This window comes from Cuculus canorus, chromosome 19 (genome assembly GCF_017976375.1).
Source record: "Cuculus canorus isolate bCucCan1 chromosome 19, bCucCan1.pri, whole genome shotgun sequence".
Classification (NCBI taxonomy): Eukaryota; Metazoa; Chordata; class Aves; order Cuculiformes; family Cuculidae; genus Cuculus; species Cuculus canorus.
The window spans coordinates 6,635,424-6,660,085 of NC_071419.1; the positions used below are offsets into that span (position 1 = coordinate 6,635,424).

The window sequence follows — 24,662 nt, forward strand, 5'->3', positions numbered from 1 at the left end:
GTGAGTGGGTGGAGATGAAAAGCAGTAATCCAAGGATATGCAGTTCTGTTTCGCTGCCCCCTCCTGTCCACAGAGAGAATAGGACTATCTCGAGTGTAACCGTAGGCATGAGATAAAGATCTGATGCTCCTACGTTTGCTTTTCTAGGCTAAATTGACAATTCAGAGGATTGTGTGCCTCTTAAGCTGCTCACACAGTGCAATCTGCTGATACGCGGTGCGCTCGCGTGGGTTTTCAATGCCAGGTTGTTTTCAGCAAGCACATCCGTATAACAAGGTGTGCACGCATAACGCATGTAGATGTTTTCGGGTGTTAACAGTGCAGTAATATATACTAAAGCTAACACTTTCAAGCTGATGCATACTTGCCTTTGGCTACTGTACATGTGAGGCTCTAAATCAGCGCTTGAAGTGGAGCTCCCTGGAAAGTAATAGCCTCACAGCCTAACTCACAGGGTTCCTCACAGACTGAGCTTAAAGGAACTTGTTTTGCTCTAAATTAATGGCTATTGAAATACCTGGGAATGCAGCAGTCCAGGGGACTAGTTCCAGATGCACCATTTTGTTCTGTTATACTTAGTGAGTATTTTTACTAAACTCAGTTCTTTATGGGTTGCTTGCCCTTCTTTTCTTGAACTGATTCCCCCCACCCTGCGCTGGGTAAAGCACTCCGCACGTGCACTGTGCTGAATGGTGTGCTGCTGTCCTGACGTTCTCTAGGCATGGCCTTTTCTGGGTGTGTTGCTGTGATCTGGTGCTTGTAGGTTGTCCAAGGCACTCTTGATGCAGTTCTTCCTGCATCTCTTTCCTCTTGGCAGAGGGTATAATGCACAGCACTGACAGGTTCCTTCCTGCGTCCTTTTTATACTATTCCCAGCCGTTTCGAGGCAAAGATCTTCACTGGCCAGTTGAGTGGGGGGCTCTTCTGGCAGCAGCAGAGCACGGTGTTCCTTGTCTTTCGTCTTTCCTCTGTTACCTAAGGCTTTAGCTTTTAGGCTTTTCACCCTTGTTAATGCTTGCTGCTTCTATTCCCTTAGGTCATCCGAAAGGGCTGGCTCACCATCAACAACATTGGCATCATGAAGGGTGGCTCCAAGGAGTATTGGTTTGTCCTGACAGCGGAGAACCTCTCCTGGTACAAGGATGATGAGGTGAGTAGCTCAGCTCTATGACTTGAGTCTTGGACATCTGATCTCAATCAGGCCTTCAGTTAACTGGGTGTTACAGTTGTATCTTCTGAGTACTGTCTGCAGCTTGTGACACAGGCTGAAACCATCATTGTGCTGGATTCCTGTGGTCCCAGCACTGCTGAGTGTTTCTGAATTGATGTGAACATGATTTTTTTGATGCATAAGGGATAATATCTATGCTTGAAGCCCTGGCTCCGCAGAAAATTGACAGCAGCTTGGAATGAATTTCACCTTTAATTGTCTTTCTGCGGCAGCTGTGATCAAGAAGTGGTAACTTAATTCCAAGATTTGGACTTTTGAGTGTTTGTAGAGCAGAGTTTCTTGAAGAAGCGTGGCAGAGGTGTTCATGCATCTGTCTCAGTCACGAGGAAAAAGCTACGTTCTTTCTGAGCACAGCAACAGCAGCTGGGGACCTGAAGCTGCAGCTCTGGTCTGGCTCCTTCTGACTTTGAGTAAATTACTTAACATCTCCAGGATTCATTTGTTAAACCTGCAAAAGTCTCTTTTTAATGTTTCTATGAAGATGGCAGTTAACGCACTATTTGTAAAGCTGTTTGAATTGTGAATGGTTGGAGTACTGCTGGTCAAAAGTACGGTGATGCGTGGAAATCACTGGTGGGAATGTGGACCTTTTCTGCAGAGTTGCCTAAAAATCTTGAATATTAGGGATTCTGGCAATGTGCTGTGGTGTCTTTCTGCTTCAGTGGGAGATGATACAAGCAGACAGGATTGTCCTAGCTGAGATTATTGTTGTCAACAGTGTTGCGAGACAAAGGTAGATAGTTGTCTTTTCTGATTATTTTGAGAAGAGAAAGAATAGTTAGATGGGCTTAGCAAGGACATGATGGAAAGGGTTAGCCGCATTCAATGTGTTGGGGAATGAAAAATGCCTGGCAGGATGTAGTCACACGTTCCAAGTTGAACGGGGTTGCTGATCACAAAGTGCGTGCTCTGTCTCTTACTGCGGTCCGTGTCCCTCAGGTGTTCAGAGGCAGACAGTAGTGTGCCTGGGAGCTGCAGTGAGGGCTGGCTTCTTGTCTAGTTCATATCAGTGGGCCTGTTTAATTCTCGGCAGGTGGAAATGATGACAAATACAGTGATGAATCAGCCTCTAAATATCGCTTTCTGCATGGAGACTGCTGCTGTGCTGCTACGGGTGAGCAGGCAGCAATTTCCTAATTGAAGAACCAGACGTTGAAATGTCTTTTGCTAAATCAGTGCATCTCTGCTGTAAGACCCTTTCCCTTTGTGCTCAGAGTTGCTTGGGGAGGCTTCACTTTCCTCTAGGTTGCACATACAGGTCGAGTGGTATAAACATCGAGTATTTTAATCAAAGCCAGCTGCTACATCTGTATTACAGAGATGATCAGAACTCCCTGTTCTTCCCTGGGGAGTGGGAGGGAGGGAGGGCGGGCTGCAGTGGGGATGTGTAAACTGTTTATAGATTCCAGTTGCCTGGGAATGGGGATTAGACCTCCCTTTCCTTCTGCGGCAGGGCAGCCTTGGGGGTCGATTGCAACTGGAGGTCTGCAGTTTCCCTTCTGCATAGCAGGAGGTAGAGCTGCCTAGTGAAAACAGCTCCTTGCCGGCCTCAGTCCCTAAATGCAGGAGAACCAATGCTGGTGAGGTCTGAGAAAGGAGCCTTTGTCTTTGACTGAGTGGGAGCAGGGGGGAAAGGAAAGCATGTTTTTATTTGCTTCTTCCCCAAGCTCAACTCCTTGATCCCTGGCTGCTGGGAGGGAGAAAGGAAGCAATGTCCACTTGGACTTTGTCGTTGAGTCAGACTAGAAGTTGGTCTGTTTGAGGGTCAGCTTGGAGAGCTGTGAGCATGGGGATTCCCATCCTAAACCTCAATCCTGCGTGGAGTTGGGTCCATCCCAAGGAGCTGTCTGCAGTGCATGGTCCTCTGTCAAGCAGGGTTACCTTTGCCTGTCTGTCCCAGAGCTCTCCTCCACCACTTCAGGAAGACTTGTGTCCTACAGCTCCTGGAATGTTCTCATGTGTTTTCAAAGACTGCGCGCTGTGTTTTTTCTTCCACTAAGCTGTGAGAGAAAGGGGAAGGCTTTGTCTGTCCCACCCTGCAGTTCTGTGGGCTCCCTTGTCCCAGTTCCCCTGTGCTCTGGCAGCTTTCCAGAGGGAAGGAGGAAGGAGTTGAGTCCATCTTGTGTGGATGGAAGTGCTAGTGGCAGAGCTGTGAGGGGTGAGGGGGGAAGGAGCTGGGTGAGAAGGTGTGTGGTGGGGCAAGGGTGAAGGTTCGGCTCACAGTTCTGGAGCTGGAAGGAGTGGAGGCATAGCCTCTCCTTGCCCTATTTTGCAAGCCGGGACCCACAGTCTACAGAATGAAGACATCTGGACCCCATTAGTGACATACCAGTCTTTCCGCAGTGCTGGCTTGTTTTTCCTCTGTCTCTGAAGAAAGAACTAAAACTCAAAGTGTCTTAAAGGGCCCGACATTACATGTTAGCAGGGATATATGTCTGTTGATGCTCTGAAGGGGCCTGAAGGAGTGTGCTGGGGAATGGGAGGGGAGGAAAGAGCACACCAGGCGGGGGTGGAAAGTTGGCTCCCCACTCTGCCTTGCTGCCAAGAGCATGTGTGTGCTCCTGGGCTCTCTGTTTTTCTTCCTGTCTCTTTTCAATGAGTCAAACACTGGCCCCATGGAGAGCGGCCCCACAGAAGCTGGCCTCCCAAGACCTGGAGGAAGACCCCCCCTGAGGTACCTGCACCTCCTGAAACCTGTGGGATTATGCCCCAGGCCAGTGGTGGGAGGGAGAAAGTAGGGAGGATCCTGCTCTGGCTGCATGCAGTATAGAGGGAGATTTTCTTGCTTGGAGAGGCCATGGAATCACCACACTGGTGAGCTGCTCAGCAAGCCCTAGTGTGGATGCAATACAAGAACGTGATCTGAACAGTCATTCCTGAATCCCTTATGGAATGCACAGTGCCCACGTCTCCGCAGGGCTTTCTCGACAGCTAGATGGGGACCTTGCAGGCAAGATGCAGTGAGCACCGTGCTCAGTGGTGCCTCTTAGTCAAGCTGGCTGCCTGCTGGAGAGGAGCCCTGCGCTCTCGCCCCTGCAGGGGTGCCTGTCCCTGCTGAAGTGACTGTGCCACTGTGTGCCCGAGTGTTTGCACAGCTGGGTAGATAGATACGTCTGCTGTTTGCTTTGGGAATTGGGGTGAATGTACAATGCAGACTGGACCTTCTGTCCTTACTCAGGTAAAACATGTACTAGAAATTTGGGGTTTCTAATAACGGGTGACTGCCTGAGGAGAATACGGCCTTCTTTGCTTGTGTCAGAGTGTTGGTGTGTTGCGTACGACGTCAGCGCATTTGAGTCCTGTATGTGTACAAGCGGGGTAGACACAGCGTGAGGTGCTTTCAGGTGTGTAGGAGATGCTTCCATATTCTTCATGCATCACTTGGAGTACTGCATTAAGCTCTGCGACTCCCAACATAATGAGGACATGGACTTGTCGGAGTGAGTCCACAGGAGGGCCACAAAGATGATCTGAGGGCCAGAGCACCTCTCCTGTGAAGATGGGCTTAGAGGGATGGGGTTGCTCAACCTGAAGAGAAGGCCCTGAGGAAACCTTAGAGCAGCCTTCCAGCACCTAAAGGCCTTCAGGAGAGCTTTTACAAGGGCTTGTAGTGACAGGACAAGGAGTAATGCCTTCAAACTGAAAGAGGGAAGGCTTAGATTGGCTGTTAGGAAGAAATTCTTCACTATGAGCGCAGTGAGGCACTGACACAGGTTGCCCAGAGAAGTTGTGGGTGCCCCATCCCTGGAAGCGTTCCAGGCAAAGTTGGATGGGACTTTGAGCAATCTGGTCTAGGGAAAAATGGGTTGGAACTGGATGGGCTTTAAGGTCCCTTCCAACGAAAAACATTCTAGGAATCTGTGCTGATTCCTGCTGCTGTTGTCATCAGTTGTGCTTGAGCTCTTTTTCTGTCTTTGTGCCTTCTTTTGTTTGAATCGCCAAGGTATTCTCCCCTGTCCTGAGGGAGATGTGACCTTATAGACAGTCACTAGATAGCTGCTTATTCTCTACCTGTCAGTATAGTGTACCTAATTCTAGTTTAAAAAGAAATACATTAATCAGGACTGAGACTGTTCCCTTGCTGCACACCCCTGCACTCCCTCTTGTTCTCCTGCACCACCACCACACCCCAACAGTCCATGTCCTTGAGGCCCAGCTCAGCTGGGAGCAATCTTTTTGTCTTTGCTTTCATGCCCACGAGTCCTCAAACTTGCTGTGCCAGCTTTTTGCATCCAGATTGTTTAAAAACTGTAGGAGCAGGTCTGCTCGGAGGTTCTTCCTCTCCTGCCTTAACACTGCTCTCGGGTGCTTTCTGGAACAGGTTCCTTCTCTTTACATCCTCTGTGGAGCTTTCACTCATTTGTTTTCACAAGTGCATGTTTTCTCATGGACAATAGCTTAGTCTTAATCAATCCTCATTTATGCTTTCACTCACTGTTTCTCTTCTTTCTTTTCCAGACAAACATCAAAGCAAACACAACTTCCAGAGCATCCAAACCTCCAGTTTTCAATCCTTTGTGGCTTTTTCTTTGTATTAATGAACAGCATTCTTGACGATGTGAAATCCCCTTTCTCCAGTCACCTTTCTGTGCTTGATCCTGCCTTCTCAGGTAGCAAAGCACAGTGCAGTCGTAACTCTGCCAGGCCTGTGTGTCTGTCTCTGCAGTTTATAGCAAAGTTTAGCATGTGGAACAGAAGCCATCCATCCTGAACACAGCTACCCCTGAGACCAGTGTGTGAAGCTGAAAGAAATAAGAAGGGGGTATGAGATGCAGGAGGAATAAGGGGGTTGTGAGTAGGCTGATGAACAAGCAGGTAAAAGTGATCATGAAGCATGGCTCTGAAGGGTTATATCCTCCCAGCCTGAGGGATGAGTGAACTTTGCATGCAGCTTGTCCCCACAGCCCACCCTTTCCAAGCATGTCCCTGTGCCGTCCCCGTGCAGCACTGGCAGTGTGTGGTGTATCCCAGCACAGCCTAACCAATGTGCAGACTACTGTACAATCTCGTAGTCCTGAACAGGTAGTCTGAACACTGGGCAGACGGAGTGGAGCCTCTGCGATCTGCTCTCCGGCTATCAGCAGCTCATTAGTCCTTTTTCCTCCCTGCTTTTGGGATGGGATTTTTGGGGGCAGAGATGGGGTGAAAGAAAGTCCAAGTCCTGATTGAAAAAACATCCTCCTCTGGCAGCTGGGAAGAACAAACGTTGCTCTCCGCGTGTTTCCAATTTGGAGCCAGCCTTCCAAGCTTTTTCCTCTTCCAGTGCTGGTGTCAGGCTGGTACCTCGTTTTCCACCTGGGTGATGCTGCACCTTTTTAGAAAGAGAAACAAAAAAATAAATTACTGCTGTTTGAAGAGGAAATGCTGTGAAGTTCTGGCTGTCACCTGGGTGTGCAGAACCTGTTGCTTCATTCAACTCCTTTTCTTCTTTGTGGAGCTGTGTGGAAAGGTTCCCAGGCCCCACGCACCCTCATCTCCTTCTGCCCAGTTCTGTCCTGTAGATGAGCGCTTTACCTGGGGCCCGGAGCAGAGCTCAAACAGGACCAGCCTTTGCTTCCAAGTCCTCCAAAGGGTCCTTTGACCCACCTTGGCCAGTTGCCTTTGCAGCTCACCTCCGGCTACCGCAGGAGCAATCCGCATCCCCTCTTTTTCTCCCCCCACTACGGCTGGCATTGCTGAGCCTCCCTCCCTCTTCTGGTTTTTGCTCCCTCCCTTCTTGCTTCTCTTCTGTCCTTCTGCCTCAATTGACGTGGCAGTGGAAAGCTAACTAGACTCGAGGGAGGAGCTTGCTGGCTGCTGGGAAGGCCGGAGGTTGGCAGGAAGCAAGCTGACGGATGGGGTTGTGCGGGGGAAAGGAAGGTTCCCTACCCGGCATGGGAACTTGAGGAATGCTGTCGCTTTCTGTGGCTCTTGGCTCCCCTGTAATGATTCCAGATGTTAGTCCTTGCCTGCGGTTTGCTCCCTCTCTCTCTGGTGCTGCAGGGATAAAGAGGGCTTTATGTACACCGCAAGCTCCCTTCCAGGGTCTCCTTCTCTTGTGCACATGCTGGTGGACAATTAAGAATTGTGGCCAAAAAATGTGGACACCTGGAGCTCCCGCTTTGGCTCTAACCATGCACTGGGGAAGGGGAACCAACCCTCTCCTTCACCCAGAGGTGTATCGCACCTTGCATGTGTGGCGCTTTGCCTCGCCAAAGCAAGTCAGACCCTCATTGTGGGTTCATCTTTGCTTTTGCACATGAATAGGAAGGAAGAAACGCCTGCTTCTCCGTTGTGAAGGCTGGTGGGCATTGCCATGACTTTAAAAGTGGAGGTTTGGGCACTGTAGCCTCTTGGGCTACTTGGTTTCTGCCTATGCTTTCTCATACACCCTCTGACGGCTTCCTAGGGTTGCGCTGAGCTGCAGGTTTAAATCTGTGTGTTATTTCAGCTGATGTAAATAAAAATCTTCTCTTTTCTCCAGGTGAGTTGATTACCATGGCTGTGCTTACTAAGCCAATGGGTAATGGTGTGATTAATCACATGAGCTCAGGCCTAGTGTATGCAGAGCTTTTGAACTAAATCAGCTTAAAATCTTAGGATGTGTTGTTTAAGTTAAACCACCACAGCTTTCTGGTGTAAACAAGCCATTACAGCTGCTTTGCAGCTTGGAGCAGCAATCACAGTGTCCAATTGCTGAGGGTGAAAATGAAGTAAGACAGGTGGACTGTGTTTTGGAAAGATGGTCTGAAGATGCATGCATATTGTGGAATGATTAGGGTCTCCTGGAAGAATCACAGCTCAGACATTCAGCTCTTCCAATGTGCATTTTCTTTGCAAAGGCAGGAAGTAGAAAGCAGTTTGTAACTTCTTGTTTGGGGAGGTGGGGGGGGGGTGGTTCAGCTTAAAATGCTCAGCTAGCTTGCTTTCAAATACTCCAGACTGTGTTTAGAGACATCTTCCTAATAATCTTGTAGTGTGCATGTATTCATGCAGTATGTTTATCAAATAGGATGTTAATGGCTTTTCACTTGAGTAGAGTTTTCTATTACAGGAGTTCCCAAAATGTTGTGCGTGTGTTTAGCACAAACAGTTTGACAGAAGCTTCAGTCATCTCTGGGGCAGGTTCGTTTACCCATGGCGCTTTATATCTTACAAGAAGGAAAGGAGACTAAGAGGTTTAAGCAAGATGAAATTCTCCTAATTTCACGCAGCCACCAATTAAAACAAAGGCAGTGCTCTTGGTCGGATATCCACAAACCCTTGTCTCTGTGCAAAAGGAGGTGTTTGTTGTAACAGCTACAGGGAAAAACCTTTAATTAGTTTATTTGTGCTCCAAATGCAAAATGAAACCTAATAATTCTGCCAATTACTTTCTTGTACTGCAAGTGCCAATTTCCAACCTTAGGGAGCCCACACATGCATCTGTCAGCTTCGTTTCACGTGTGTCTGAGAGTAGGAAAACTTCCCTGGCTGTTGAGGCGCTCCAGTTGAATGGAGAAAATGCTTTGAGTCAGGCTGGCTTGCTGCCTGCTGAGTTTTGTGAACTTCGTGTAGGTTATTACCTACAGGATAGTCATGAATAATTGCGGTGCAAACCATTGCTGTCTCTGGCCAAAACTGATCTGTAGGATTTAGCCACCAGAAGGAGGTGTGTAGCCACAATAAAAGTAGCGCAGCATCTGTTTTTGACTCCAGCTATTGTGCTTCACACCCGACGATTGGAATGGCTCATGGATCTTGGTCTCCTTCCTGGCCACGTGTATTTTCTTTCTTTGGTAGATGCGAAGTACAGAGCCATATGGCTGTCTCTGCACTGTGCTGGGGGTGGGGGAGTAATCCTCTGGCACTTATCCTGCCTGGGCGAGTAGCCTGCTGTCATCTTTCTGCAGTCCTCCGTGCAAGCGGTGTGACTCTCGTTGGGAGCAGCGGCCCTGATTGGGGGTAGCTAGACCTGTGCCTACAACATTCCCTAACCAACAACTGAGCTTAAGTTGTGTTTCGTATGGCCAGTCTGAGTGTTTCTGCCATTCTCTCCCTCTCCTTGGCCTCACGGCTCTACAGATTAACTCACAGCCAGCAGGCACATTTTACATAACATAGACTCTCAGCAGCAGAGTATAGCCTGAATCTTTTTTTTCCTATAGACAAAGGGAGATACTTTATGAGCAACATAAGCCTCTCGGGATCAGACTGGCGGCTATGTAGTATTTCACAAACCACTTTCCCATTTCGATGTGTGCTGGCTCTTCCTTCTCTTTCGTTGCCCCCCAAGAATGGAAAGCTAGCGAGAGAAGCCCTTTTCCCCTCTTGGCCAGGATGCTGTTCAGCCGTAGCGCACACTGCCAGATTGCTAACATATGGGCAGAGGGCTCAGCCAAAGTTTTGAGAGGCTCAGCCCTTGGCAGCTCGTTCCACGCTTTCCTGTCTCTGCATTCAGGAAATGAAGTCAGAGTGTTGATATAAAACAGGCTGGGTTGAAAACTGAGAAGCTGGAAGGACTGAAGTGGGGGACTGGGAGGGGGAGGTGTGAGGAGATGGGGAGCGGCAGGGGCTCGTTCCAGTGGGCTTTGCCCTGCAGCGTGTGTGGGTCAGGGGATTCTTGCCTTGCGTGGTGTCTTCCATTTGATTGCTCTTGCTGCCTCAGGACTGATATTTTATGCTGGCAGACAGATACACAAGTCTTTCCTCTGGTGTATGGAAATATCAGCACGCAGAGGTAGTGTTGTCTTGATCACGCGGCCCCATTTATGCAAGAGCTTGGAAGGGGTGGAAGTCAAAACTCTGGCAAAGAGCACATATTTCCATATCTGAGACATGGGATTCCCTTACCTTTTGACTTTGTTTCCTGAAGAATGGCTCTCTTGCTAAATTTCTATGGAACATTGTGTGGTTCTAATGTGGAATGATTTTTCTTAGGCAGCTTAAACATCAGTTATTTTTTTTTTTAGAGACTCTGTGGTGTGGATGTAGGGAGCTCCAGTTAAGTGAGACTACAGCGGGGATGGTCTCTCCTGCCTAGGGACTTGGCAGATGGTGTACTTCGCTTCTAGGTCACTGGTTCAACCTAAACCAGCGTAATAATAACCCAAAGTAATAGAAAGCTGGAAGCTGTTTCTGGCTGAAAAGGGCTGTGTGGCTCTGAGACCAGCACCTGGATGACAGATGTCCCATCACAAAAACGCCTGCTCACCTCTAATGTGGGCCAATCAATGATATTAAAAAATCTAGGGAAATCCATTTGGAAGAGCTCTTCTGATTTCATATCCTGGTGTCTTAGAAAGAATGGAGGGTTTGGCAGCTACCCAAGTGACCTCTTCTATTTTCTAGATACTTGCTTCTGGGTTATTCTTTTTGTCGTGAACTGAACTGGTGTAGTTTGATCTTTGGGGTATGTCTGAACTGTGTAGTCTGGTATCTTTAGCAAACCCAAGTCAATTTAACTGAAACTTAAGAGGGTGTTAGGCTGAGCTTGCTGTCCTCTGGGTGTTTTGAGCTCAGCAGCTTTGTCATCCTTATCTGCTGCTCTGCCCTGCCCCTCTTTCTTAGCCAGCTCTTCAGAATCTCTACTCACTGACCGTCTTTGTTTTCCATTCTTGTTTCCCCCGAGAGCCATCACGTTTCGTTGTTACCAGCCAAGGAAAGTCTACAAACACACAAGATGCTCACAAGGGGACAGTCAGAGATGCATGCTTGCGCACACAAGTATGCTCTGGTTCTGTTTCAGTCTTGGATAGCTGCATTCTGCCTTTTGGAGACCAGTGCGATGGCTCCCTCTCTTGTTATGTTGCAGTATAATACCCAGCTGGAACAGGATATTCTGGGGAGAATGATTTCTGACTTAGCTTCTGAATGTATATGTAAAAATTGAGATCAAGTTTGTTAAAAGATGATGTCTAGGGTCAAAAATATTGAGGCTGGTTTTTGGATGCCTTGTTCGAAGTTTAGCTGCTGATGTCTCGTAATAATCAGGCTGGAGGGTTGTGGGTGTAGTTACTCTGAAAAATAGGTCCCTTAAAGCTCTAAGTCTGGTCACTGAAATTTCAGACACTGTTTTTTAACATGTGCCAAGTGTTGCTTGAGCTTCTAATTGTTCAGAGCATGAGATTTCCATTAATGTGCATAGTTTCTTGATTTTGTTTCAACACAGGAGGACCTGGGTTGAGAATGCCTCCGTGGTGATGTGGGGGCTCTTTTGCTGACAGACCCATCCATGCTGGCAGAGTAGAGGCTTTATTGGAGCAGTGAGTAATGTGTTAATGATTCCCTTTTCAGGAGAAAGAGAAGAAGTATATGTTACCGGTGGATAACCTGAAGCTGCGAGATGTTGAGAAGGGGTTCATGTCCAGCAAGCACATCTTTGCTCTCTTCAACACTGAACAGAGGTATGGTCACGTCTCAACACACCAAGATGTTAAAGCTAGGGACAGGATTTATGTAATATTAGATGAGAGAGAGGAGAGATGAGTGTGTTGGGAGAGCTGTCCAGGAAAGATGTGCGTATCCTGTAAGGATAGCCATTTGTGGAGGTGATGGGGGACTGTTTAAAAGTAGTCTGACTTCATACTTTCTGGTCTTACAGGTGTGCACATCAGTGTGTGACCTTAGCCCTCAGCTTTTTGGTGTGGTTATCTGAGTCTAACTGTGGCTGGAATATACATTTATAATCGACATTCTTAGTGAGTGGCTAGGGAAAGCCAGAGGAGAGGGAGGACCCTTGGCTGGAGAAGTCCAGCAGCAAGCAGAATTGAAAAGGAAATCTCTTTCAGGCCCCATTGAAACACACAACTGATTTGAGGCCAATCAAACTTGATAATAAAAAGTAACTTCCTTTCCCTTCTGCAGGGTTATCGTGAGGATACTAGCAAGGGACTAAGTGTTTCTGCCTTGAAATGATGGGAAGATTCCCTGATCACTGACATGTTTGTCAAATATGGGCAAATCTCTGATTCGAAATAGAGAAGAATAAAATCTTTGTCTTCTCAGGAATGTTTACAAGGACTACCGGCAGCTGGAGCTGGCCTGTGAGACCCAGGAGGAGGTGGACAGCTGGAAAGCGTCCTTCCTTCGTGCAGGAGTCTACCCAGAGCGTGTTGGGGTAAGTTACAGCCGTGATAATGGGATGAGAAGGAGCACAGTATGTATTTTAAGGAGAGTAGCTGCACCTTATGTTAAAAACAAGTCTGTGAAGGTTTTGTCTCTTTCCTGAGCCGAGTGTGATTTTGAACAGAATTTTAAGTTTTTTGGTATATCCTGGTGCTTTCTTTAGGGAAAAAGTAACTGGCAGCTTCCAAGGAGAGATGAAGTAGGCAAAGACTGCCTTGATAGACCCTTCTAGCTTTCCTGTTTCGTGGGCATTAAATTCCCAATATAGGGATGACATTTAACTACCTGACTATGAGGTGGTACGTCTGCTGAGCAAAGGCACTTTTTCTTTCCAGTAACACTCACTGTGCAGCCTTGTGCACTACAGCACTGTACAGCTTCCAGGCTTAGTAGTAGTTGTTCTCCTGTTTCTTCCCCCACTCAGTTAAGGAAGGGATGTTCTTTGAGATTTTCTTTTCCTTGGTTGATATGCCGCTTCTTAATATGCTACTTTAGCCAGACCTCTTATCTCTTCCCTTAGCCACGTCCCGCAACGTGCGCTGTCAGCACTCTGCTCTGCTTTGAAAGTACATTCTAGGGAAGTGTGGTGTATGTTCCTGTTCAAAGCCTTCCTGTTCCTCTGTGAGAGGAAACTGCTATAAATAGTTTTCCCATTAGAAAAGTGATAATTGGTTATCTGTTTATCTGTGGCATCTAATAGACTCTTTGCATTCATATTTCCTGTTACACTTGAAGATTGTGCTTTTTGCCTTAAAGCATTTCCTGACAAACTGATGTGATATTAAAAAAAAGAGGATTAGGGACTGGACCTTAGCAGTGATGTGACTTCATATTGGCTTTGATCCAGACTGGGCCTCAAACACATACTGGTAAAGGACATTTGCCACCCGTTGGTGTGCTAGTGGAGTGGTTTGACGTAGGAGTACTGATCACTAGGCTGACTATCTCAAAACTGTTTAACGAATAACCTGTAGCCACTGTAGGTAGGTAGGTTGCCCTCTGTAACTAACAATAGCATTTCCTTTGCAGTGTCCTGTTTTGATTTTCAGTTTAGCTGAACAATTCAGTTGTTCCTCTGCTAGGGTAATCTAGGTATTTATGTATTTTTAGTGGGATGGCTCTTTTTCTTGTTCAGTGCTATTATGGGATCTTCTTCAAATTCTGAGACCGACTAAAATTCTTCTTTTATTTTTTTTGTCCCTTTTTGTTTTAACTTTTTCCACATATGCGCAAACTGGCCTGCCAGGACAAGGACAAAGTAAGTCTCAACTGCTCTGCTGTGTTGCCCCGCAGGGCTTTCACCAGATAGTTCTCTTGTTTTTTCCCTTTTGTCACAGTTTCCTGAAAGCTATTTGCTTCTTCTCCCTCTCTGTACCTTCTGTTTGATTATTGCTGTTTGTTTCTGTTCTTGGTTTGAGTTTTCCTTTTTTTTCTTTCGATTTCTCTGTTTTTTGTATGACTTCTGAATCTTGCTGCTAACTTATTTGGGGGTTTTTTTTGACCCTTTTTTTTTTAATGTTGTCCTGTTTGGTTGTCCTGTTTGATGTCTACTTCCTTTACTTTGTTTTTCACTGAGACCTTGCATTCCTTCGTTATACAAGATCTTCTTAGGAAAAGCTCAAATGAACAAAAGAATTTGCCCTTTCTCATATATTTTGTTCCCCAGAACAAAAGATAAGCAGTTCCCTAGACTGCTGCAAATCCTTTAGACCGGGATGGTTTAAAAGAAAGATTTTTCTCTATATAATCAAGGGTTTTTTTTAAGTAAGCATTGAGAAAGACAGCAGCCTTTCAGGCTTTGCTGCTTTTAAATTGATCCCAAAGGATGAGCCTTGGTGATTGCTTGCTGTCAAACAGCACACTCCAGATTTTCCTTTACAGAAAGCTAAGCAATGCTTTTTAGACAGGAAGAGATTCACCTGCTTGATGTGAAAGAGAAGCTAATTATGACTTACAATGAAGGATTTGCAGTTAAAGTGATCAGGAAGGTTTTCTAGGTTATTCCATCTACCTGTGGTCTCAGGTAGGCAGTTGTTTCAGCTCTCTATCTGTTTTCTCGTTTGTATAATGAGGATAAAGATGCAGCATGTCAAAGACCTGTAAGGCTTTTATTTATGGTGAGTGGTTCTAAAGTCTAAACTAAATCTCGCATGGAAACCTCAGCTCAGCTGAAGAGCCTTTCAGGGAACTATAACTACTATGAGTAAAAATACAGCTTTGAGTATTCGCTACAGCCATAACCTGTGAACATTGGTCGAGAGTCGCTGTTGCCTTTCGCCTTTGTATAATAACTACCTACTAAGAGCAGCTTTATTGTTAAAACCCCTCAGATTTGAGCTGTAGAAGTCTATACAAGTTGAGCTTTGCATTGACAATCACAGCTCAAAATGTAAGCTGAAATAAGTTTTATTTATTACATGTCCTTCCTGCGTGTTCCCTTCTTTTCTCCTCTTGGCGCTCTCATAAAAAACTAATGTCGTGTTACATTTGAAGAACCAGTCTGTTTCTTCTTTTCTCTGCAGGCCAGTGAGGCAGAGGAGAATGGATCAGACAGTTTCATGCACTCCATGGACCCTCAGCTGGAGAGACAAGTGGAAACGATCAGGAACCTGGTGGATTCCTACATGGCAATTGTCAACAAAACCATCAGAGACCTCATGCCGAAGACAATCATGCACCTCATGATAAACAATGTACTTATTACACTGTGGTCAGTGGAGGTGGGGAGACAGAAGGGAGAAAGCAGGAAGGGAGAGAAAAGATGAAGGAAAACTGAAGGCATCTTGGAAAGAGGAGGAGGTGGGGATAGAATGGAGTGTTTTGGGGAAACTGATTCCCTCTTTGTGCTCATTTACAGACCAAGGACTTTATCCATTCAGAGTTGCTGGCAAATCTGTACTCCTGTGGTGACCAAAATACGCTGATGGAGGAATCAGCAGAGCAGGCCCAGCGACGTGATGAAATGCTGCGCATGTACCATGCCCTGAAAGAGGCCCTCAACATCATCGGGGACATCAACACCAGCACTATCAGCACCCCAATGCCGCCACCGGTGGACGACTCTTGGCTGCAGGTGCAGAGCGTACCATCTGGACGCAGGTACCAGAGGCTCAGGGGGAGAGCCCCGCAGACCTGCCTGATGCCTCTGTAGTGGCTAGCTGGGGCCTCCTACCGAGACAGGGAGTCCTCTCCTGCTGCTCTTCTCCCTCTGGATGAAGAGATCTGGCTGTTTGTGCTGGGAAGCTCTTATGCCTTGAAGGGCATACACAGTAGGGCTGCTCTGTCTTTACAAAGGTTGTGGAGACTTCTAAATCCTTAGGTGAGATGGGGTCTGAAGTAGCTTTGAAGGGCACCTGGAGCCTAGTGTGACCCTTGAAAGCCAAAGAGGGGTGTGTAAAGTGACATGAAACTAAAGAAGGAACGCTGAAGGCAGTATATGGGGACCTGATGGTGACAGAGGGATCCCAGGCCTGTTGTTGCAGTTGAATTTCTTCGTTTGTTTGCCAGGTCTCCTACGTCCAGCCCCACGCCACAGAGGAGAGCTCCTGCGGTTCCGCCCGCCAGACCTGGGTCTCGAGGCCCAGCTCCTGGACCACCTCCTGCTGGTGGGTCCACCCTGGGTGGTGCCCCCCCTGTGCCCTCCAGGCCAGGTGCCTCTCCTGATCCATTTGGGCCTCCACCTCAGGTTCCTTCTCGTCCTAATCGTGCTCCTCCTGGTGTTCCCAGGTAAGTGCTGAAGTGTGGCTCCACGCAGGTGGGATATGTCCAGTTTTGGGGCACTTAGCCTGCCTTGGCCATAGAAGGAGAATGGAGTGCACGGTGTGGGTACAGTCTTTGAATATTTGAATTGGGTCCATAGGCAGGAGGATCGTTGTAGATCGTTGAGATCTCATTGTATAGATGAGGCAAAGCCAAGACAGCTCTCGGGAGCAGTGGTGCAGCCTCTTCTCAGCACGAACACCTGTACAAAAGATGGGGGAGGAGGACCTTGTACCTGAGGGCGTTAAGCAGTCATACCAATACCTCTGCTCACAAGCAGGAGGTGGTCACCAGAAGAATCACAGGGCTGGAGTGTCAGCTCCCCTCTGTGTAGGGTTCCCCAGAGTATGAAGTTGCCCCTCTTCTTCTGGCCCAGAGTTATTCAAGGTGAGTTGGAGAGAACTTAATCTAAACTGTTCTGATGCTTCTTGGCTAAGACAATATTACAACATTACAGGCAGGGAAATAGATGTTTTAGGCATTTTTTGTTGCTTCTGTAAGCAAATTGATTGTTTTCCAGTCTAGAGAGTTCAAATCCTACAGTTTTGCTTTCCCATTAGGAAACTTAATTTCTTTCCTGTTCAGTCACTTCAAACAGATTTCAACATAATAATAAGGGATTATCCCCTGTGCAGCTAAGCACGTGTTCCTGAACAGGACTTAGGAAGCAGTCTGGAACCAGGAATGTTTCTGTGTTGGGTGTTTGGTCTCCCTGTGAGGAAGAAAAGGAAATTGCAGAGTAAAGAATGAACATAACCAGAAACTCCCCAGTGACACACCAGAGGGAACACTTCCCTCATGGAAAATCTCTCCTCTCTAGTAGGGGCTGGTGGGACGTGGCTGAAGCTCTGCCATTTTCTGTGGAAACACCCAGCCCATCGATGGGTGGTGGTGGTATTGGCAGAGACAGTTCAGTCTTCCTCCTGGGAGAGTGCCCCAGCTCATACTTGGTGCTGCCTGTTTGGAGGGAAAGCGTTCTCTCCCAGGCTGTGTCCAGCTGAGAGATGGATGAGTCCAAAGAGATTATAGCCCAGTTTGACTCTGGTGTGTGCAAATGGTTTGACTTTCTTGGTGCCTCTGCCCCAGTCCTCCCTGTGCACCCTGATGCGGGTCACACAGTAACTTGTCCACACGTGCCTCAGTTTGCCCCAGGGACTGAGGTCCTGCTGGTGGCACCTATGGATGTCAGCATGCTTCTACTGTGTTTTTTGGCTCGTGCTTCTTGTGACCCTGCTTTTCCATATACTGTGATTCTGTGGTTTTGTTTTTCAGTGTACTTGTGCTTCTTTTTGTCTCCCATCTTTCTTCTTTCACTCAGTTTCATTTCTTCACTCATGAAAAATATTCTATATACCTGATCATTGTGATAGGATTCCCTAAGTGGGCTCAGATGAATTGGCTGTTTTTCAAGAAATCTGTCGTAGGCTGTCTCAATGGCTTTTCTGCTTTTTGCATGAGGGGCTTAGAGGAAGGTAGGGAACAGCACTGGGAGAAGAGGAAGAAAGTGTTTCATACCTAACCAAGCAATCCCTTGAGTTAGAAGGAAATGGTAGGTTGGATTGCATGCAACTGACTGCCCTGGTCTGGAGCTCAAAATGTAATTCCAGAAGCTGTGATGTGATGCTCATTCTCTGATCCCCCTCTCTGATTCTTCCAGTTGTTCATAGGCTCCTCTGGATCCTGATGCCAGCTTGTCATTTGAGTTCACTGATGAATGGAGAATTTCCAATGACAAGGGACTCTTTCTCTTCTTCTTCTGTATATAGAATAAGAATGTTCCCTGCTAGCACTTGGACTCGGGTCCTTCTGCCATGGGTGAACGAATGCCATCTCCATCATTGCTTTTTTTAATACCCATCTTTTCCCTTGCTAACTGGGCTACACTATCGCATGTGTGTGAGAGGAACAAAGCTCTTGATGGCAAGAGTGGGCTTTGCTGGAAGAGCTGGTGTTACGTAGTGAACTGGGAGTGCACGGTGGTGGCTGAGTGTACTATCCATGTCTAGGCACACCAGTGCCTGTGTAGAAGTCTGGTAGTTTGTTGGTGCTTCTGGTTTGTGTGAGTATCTGCTTTTATGGATGAACTTAGACGTGTTGCTCCACTTTTTTTTTAATAAACATGACTGTACAGACATGTGCTTTCACACATGAACACCACACGGTCCATTTTCTTGCACAGGAAGGTTTCCCTGCATACAATTAAGTACTCTTAAACCAGATTTACTTACCATCCTGCTTCTGTATATAGCATTTATTCGGTCTACTCTGGAAGCCTGTATTGCCAAATACTTAACTTTGGAAGCTGAAAGTTAAAAACAATGTTAAGGTCCTATCTGTGTGTGCTGAGGACTGAATTCAGACTGTATGTCTGTTGGAGCTGTGCAGGAGGAGTTCCTCTGGCGAGGAAAAGCATGAAGATGTTCCTCCAGGTATTTAGTATCTGCAGTTTAAAATAGTTGGATAAACTGTAAGTGAAAGAGCTTACACAGCTCAGAGAAAGCTTAAGTGAGAATGACTTCACCATGGGAAAAATCTGTTGAAGGCATTAAGGAGTTCTCCATCCTTTGGTACATCTAAGGAAAGATGCAAGTGGTCACCATCACTGTAAGCATTGCTTCATGCAGCTTTGTCTTTAATTTATTCAGGAGGTCAGAATAGCTGACATCATGATTGTGACCTTCAGAAAACAAGTCTTCACCTGCTTCTTCCCTTTTTGAGTAGTGCTCAGGATTGCATGTTATCTCCCTGTTTCCTGAGCTGTTTGATTCAAGTCTAGCACTTAATGTGCTCAGAAGATAGGAATCCTCAGCAAGAGACAAGTCAAGCAGCCTGTGCCCAGCCGAGCCCTCGGCTTACTGCTGCTTTGGCAGGCGTGAATATCAGCCTGGATGTGTGTGTGGATTTGCTGGGTGTGTGCATAACGACCAGGAGGTGTGTGAAGAGGCAGGACCTCTTTCCATGCAGCCCTGTGCACAGCAGGGTTCTGGATGTGTGCGGAGTTGAGGCTGTGATGGTGTATGTGAAGTCCTACACGGCTGAGTGCAACCCTGGTGCCGTGCGCTGGAGGGTGTCTGCGCAAGTGCATGTGTCTGTTCCACCTTCCTGACAGTCTGTGTGGCCTCTGCCTTGAACTGTCTGAACTGCCATGTTGATTTCATGTTGTCTTTCAGAATCACTATCAGTGACCCCTGAGGACTGGCAGCCACGGTACGTTTTACGCTCTCCCTGCACTGCATGAGTCGTTGTGTCCCCATCCTCCATCCGCTCTGCAGCTCGCCTCACTGCCTAGTTCTTGTGTTAGTAACAGAGTCCCTTGTCCAGTGAACCACCTCTGCCAGGATCTCATAAAGGGAGGAGTCTTGAACGGAAAAAAACTGGCTGATGAGAGCTGCAGCAGCTACTTGAGCTGCGGGAGCTGGGAAGGCCTCGGTACCTGACTTAAGGTCACTGGAGGACCCTTTCTCTGCTTCAGATAGAGGAGGTGGGATGGGGGAACGAGCTCTGGCAACAAGGTCTAAATTGCCTGCGTCTCATTTGGCTTCTATCCACACTGACTGGGAGATCAGCTGAATGAACTCGCTTTGATTTGGTTTGTCAGCTCTGTTAGGATCACGATGCAGACTTGGGGAGCTGTTAGTTCAGACTCCTCTTCTTATACTCTAGTGTCTGTCTGGAGTAGTGTTCCTTCCCTCACTGTGTCACTAGTGCTCATGGAAGGCAGGAGGAGTTTGGGTTGTTGATAACAGGACTTCCGTGTCTGAGTGCAGGGTAACTGACACCGAATGTTCCCTGTGATCCTTTGTGTCCCATCGTCACCTTTAGAAGTGAATTCCCTTTGCTTGTTCTCCACTCTCCTGGTTACTCTTCTGCTTCCATTCAAACTGCCTTCTGTCCCTGACCCTGTGAGAGGAGGGCTTTAGTGATCCTTATCCTTCCAAGCACTCTGCCCGTTTCCCTTTCCTGTCTCTCCCTGCGTTTTGCAGCGTTGTACCTGTTTGGTGATGTGACAGAGTGTTGGGACAGGCTCATCCTTGTCCTGTTAACACTGAGCGTAGGAGTATGAAGAATGAGATCTGACAAATTCTCCTGAGTCTTCCTCACGGGAATCTCTGGCCCTTATTGACAAAGGGGTAGATGGGGCAGAGCAGGGCAGGTGTGGGTAATGTGGGCCCTTTCTCCCTTTCTCTGTGGGTGTTTCTTGAACTGAAAACTGGGAGGAGCGGAGCAGCTCCTGTAGATTCCCTTGCTGCTGGCTGGGGCAGTGTGTGCTGAAGTCCTACCTTGAGAATAGCGGGAGTCTAAGCTGCTGTTCCAGGGTGGGGGGGGGTCACAGCCCCCATCTTGCAGTAGGCGCTGTCTGTAACTGCTGCACGTCACTGCAGTTAGAGCTGAAAGATGCCACATCACGTCAAACCAGTGCAGTGATTGACATCTTTGAGAACGTCATCCGTCAGCCCTTCTCGCTGATGACATACTGCAGAGGTGTTGGAGCAGTCAGCAGCTTCCTCCGATCCTCTGCCTGCTGCAGACATCCCTGGCAGCCTTAGAAACGTGCATCCTGGTGAACAGCCGCAGGAAGGAGGCTCGCTGCTGTCTGTACTCATTCTGGGACTCGCTGTTTTGAGGCATTCTGTTGTCAATCTGGCATAAAGAGCACCAAGGAAAGAAAAATTCAAAACCAAAACACCACCAAAAAACAGTCAACCCCAAAACCTCCGCCCCAAACCCTTTGCAGCCCGAGGGAATAAATGTAGCGCTTTACTGTCTGTTGGGTCCTTCTCAGCAGAACTCTCGTAGCCTGTTGGTTTCTAGATAGGATTTGTCTCTGTTCTGTCAGGGTATAACTTGAAGGGCTGACTTCAAGGGACCTGACAGTCAGAGTTACTGGTCTCATCAGGCTCCTGCCAGGACTCCACGTGTCCTGGACACTGCTGTGGGCTTCCTCGTGAGCACAATTTTATTCCTTGCTGTCCTGAAAGAGGAGAGTGACTTTCCAATGATGGAAAAGGGCTTGGCTAGCAGTGCAGTGAGACAGACTGAAACAGCGTTTCAGGGGTAAACGTTGCTTGAGAGACTTCTCTGTCCCTTTTTGTGCTGGGAAACAGTTTTCAGGCTTCTATAACCTTAGCAGGAAGATTCTATGTCTCCAGAAAACCTGAGCAGAGATAAAACCTGTAAGTTTGAGTGACAGCCCATCCCCCTAAAATGCTCTGAGTGCTGAGAAATGAGTGTCTGCAAAAATCAATCATAATACATTACAAAATAAGCAGCACATCTACCTCTAAATTATTAGTGCTTCTTTCAGCCCTATTTATTCCGGTAGGATCAAGTGGCCTCTGTTGCCAGAACACATTACGTAGTCTGGTGACCTCAGGCATCCTTTTCATGTAGATCTCCAGAGGCTGATAGGATAACCTGTCCAAACTCCTGAAATGCAAAAACTCCTTCATGCTTCTCAAAAAAAAAAACCCCTTCTGACACACGAGGCAGTGCAACAGCATCTCACTAAAGGCTGAGCTGAAGTTTTGTAAGGTTTTAATTCAAGTGCTCTTCCTGTTCCAATGACAGGAGTAGCCACTGGATGGTTGTACAGCTGCGTGCACACTGTGAGCACCGTATAGAGAGACTACACAGATTCCACACCTCATGAAGTTCAGGTTCACAGATTCCCCAGTTGTCGCATCTCATTTTAAGGTTTGCTTCTGGGACACAGCGGTATTTTAGCATCCTCCAAAGGTGGTTGTAATTTCCAAGTTAGCTCGATCCCATCATAATTTGCTGTACGAGAATAGTAACTTGATTGGCATGCAGACAATGGGTCTTGCAGTCCCTATTGACATTTTCAGTCAAAGAAATAACGTTTGGAAATGTTTTAGTGTCTGAAGGTTTTTAATGTATCATTTCCCAAGGCGAGGAACAAGTGTTTGTAATTGTTTTGAACTCTGGGGCTTATGAGAGCAATAATGGAGCAATAAATTCTGCTGAGGTTGAATGAACAGGACTGGAGTTGCTCTGGTTCGCTTGCCAAGGTGAGGGAGCTTGCCCCAGTTTTTTCAGAGTATAGCTCCTCTGGTACCAGCGTGATTATAGACCTGCAGTCAGTGCAGAAGAGTTCCCTCCCTCGGAAGACAAGTAGTATTGTAAACATCCTCCTCAGCCCCTGTGTTACGGGAGCACCTTCATTTCCAGCAGTTGGTCAAGTCTCTGATCTTCATTGAAGCCTATCAGTGAGGACAGTTCAGGCATTAATTCTGTCACATCTGGTTCTGTATAACCAGTGCAAATACTTCCTCTCTGCTCTGCCTCTGCTGGGTTTGTTCTTTGCATTTCAGGCAATTCGGACTGTAAAACCACTCTGGTTTGGTGCTGAACAATTTAGTTATAACGGTACGCCATCGTGATGCTGTTTAGGTTGCAGGCACTGCAGGGAGCGTGCTTTAAAAGGAAAACATAAGTTGTACTCACTGACACACAGAACACTTTTATTTGGAGACTTCTCACAACTTGTAAGTCTGAGTCTGAAATGGTCTTGCAAGTAACGACTTGAAAGAGAAGGCAGGGTGGTTGTCTTTCATCTTCTAAGGGTTTGGTTTTCCCTAGTCCCTTACTGGACAAAATCCTGGAACACTTAATCCACAAGGAGAGCAAACAACTTGCCCACTTAGCTAGCTCAAGTACCAGCAAAAGAGTTGAAACAGAATGGAGTAGCAGTGGCCAAAGTTCCTTTTATTGAAAGTCGAAGCTGCTCCAGAACTAGAGAACTGGAAGCAGCAAGTGATATCAGATCAGTATTGTGTATTGCAATAGGCAACCTCAGGCTCGCGGTTCCCTTGAGGGCAGGGGAAGAAGGTGCTCCTCCAAACTGGCCAAGAGCCTCTGACAGCAGCGCGTCTCAGAGGACCCCATCCATGCTGTGTGACTCATGTGCTTGATACAGGAGCTCACTGTTGGCCATGCTTCTCCACTCTCATTCCAGAGCCAGTGCGCTTGCTGGCAATAAATCTCTGCACTTCCAAATTTCAGAGGGAAAGCAAAACTGGCTGCCTGGTGACCCCTGCTGTGCAGAAAGGCCGTCACGGGGCCTGATCTAAACCCATCGGTCTCCTTTGGAATCACACTCCGGTAGTTTGTGCCTCAAGTTTCATTCTTTTGCTGGCTCAGGCGAGGTGGAGAAGCATGTGTGATTGTGACTGCGATTGCTGTGCTAACCACGGTGTGTGTTCTCTTGTTTTTTGTTTTCTGCTTTTTCACAGCAGAAGGGGCCCCGCCTCACCTACTCGACCTACCATAATCCGACCGGCTGAACCGTCCCTCTTAGATTTATAACTCGAGGCTGTAGACAGCTGGCGACAAATGCCGTGCTGGCGGCTTCCCCATTCCACCCTCCCTTCCACAGCCACAGTCACTCCTCTCATCCATCCCACATCTCTGCCTCCCACCACCCCTTCCTGGTGTGTCGTAAAACACTAGCCTAGTGATCGAGCTCTTCGTCTTCACTCGTGCGTCCTGTATTGCTTTGTGAGCATAGAGTAGCCTCATTGAGTGGCACGGATCCCTGAAGTACACGGGCTCCTTGGAGAGAACAGCCGCAGGGATATCCTTAAGTCCAAGTGGTGGCTGTCCCTCCAGGAATTTCACCTTTACTGGTCTAGCCTGGAGAAGCATCCTGCCTGCGTCAGTTAGTTGTAGCGCCTAGCACTGATCCGTAGCTATTTTCTTTCCTTGTAGTTAAGAAGACAAAAGTATGACTTAGAAGAAAAATACTGTCAAAACACGTGACAGCGTTAGGAACAGATTAAATGTCCTGTGTATTAGTTTGACTTCTAAGGTGCAAAAATTCACGTTGGGAACAGTGCAATCAACCTTACATCAGTGAGGCAGGGAGATGACGAAGGGGGGAACTCAGTGGATCGGCGTAATCCTGCTAGAGTGAAGTCTGAGATAGCGCACACACCTCAGCGTGCAGGGAGCACTCGGACCTGCTCGCGCCCGGCTCCCCGAAAGGGCCGGGGAAATGCTGCTGGTGATGCTCTGGCTCCCGCCAGCTGTTGTCTCGCATCATCGGTTTGAGCTGACTTTCCTGAACCCAGCAGGGAGAGGGGAATAGATAACGCTGCTCCCCCCTTGCAAATGGACAACCAAACGTTTTCAGGGAGTTCGCTGCGTAATGTTTTGTTGCAAATATTTCTGCTTTCAATAAGCACATCTCTCAGTGTTTTTTTGGGTACTGTGGTGACTTCTTCCGTAGCCTTTTCTTGCATGTGGATGGTACGTGTTTGGGGAAACTTGTAACCGTTGTTGATCGCAACTCATCTTCTAAAGGTTTGGTTTTTACTTTTCATGCTCTATGTATTTAAAAAAAAAAAAAAAAAGACTTGAGAATTAAAAGTATATGAACCCTATGCATCTTGGATGTCATGTCTCTACCAGAGCTAAATGAGCCACCTGCGTTGCAGGCTTTCAACCAGGCCTGATTCAGATTGAAGTTCTCTTATTTCAGTGCTATTGCTCTTGATTTCTGTTGTGGATCCTCTGTTGTTCTGATGCCAGTTCCTTTCTGTATTTTAACTGTTGTTTTACTACTTCT

General features: G+C 47.3%; 1 protein-coding gene across 22 annotated transcripts in view; it reads left to right on the plus strand.

The window, feature by feature from the left end:
• DNM1 (dynamin 1) overlaps nucleotides 1-24,662 on the plus strand; it is a 66,721-nt gene that overhangs the window by 41,861 nt on the left and 198 nt on the right. For 4 of the 22 annotated variants that reach the window (XM_054084611.1, XM_054084615.1, XM_054084612.1 and 1 more), the window contains 8 exons: nucleotides 1,037-1,150; nucleotides 11,486-11,595; nucleotides 12,197-12,308; nucleotides 13,563-13,574; nucleotides 14,839-15,009; nucleotides 15,174-15,415; nucleotides 15,824-16,042; nucleotides 23,329-24,477. In XM_054084611.1, the coding sequence (XP_053940586.1) occupies nucleotides 1,037-1,150; nucleotides 11,486-11,595; nucleotides 12,197-12,308; nucleotides 13,563-13,574; nucleotides 14,839-15,009; nucleotides 15,174-15,415; nucleotides 15,824-16,042; nucleotides 23,329-23,401 (1,053 nt within the window). In that variant the 3' untranslated portion in view covers nucleotides 23,402-24,477. The other 18 variants (XM_054084621.1, XM_054084622.1, XM_054084613.1 and 15 more) reach the window with 14 other exon arrangements.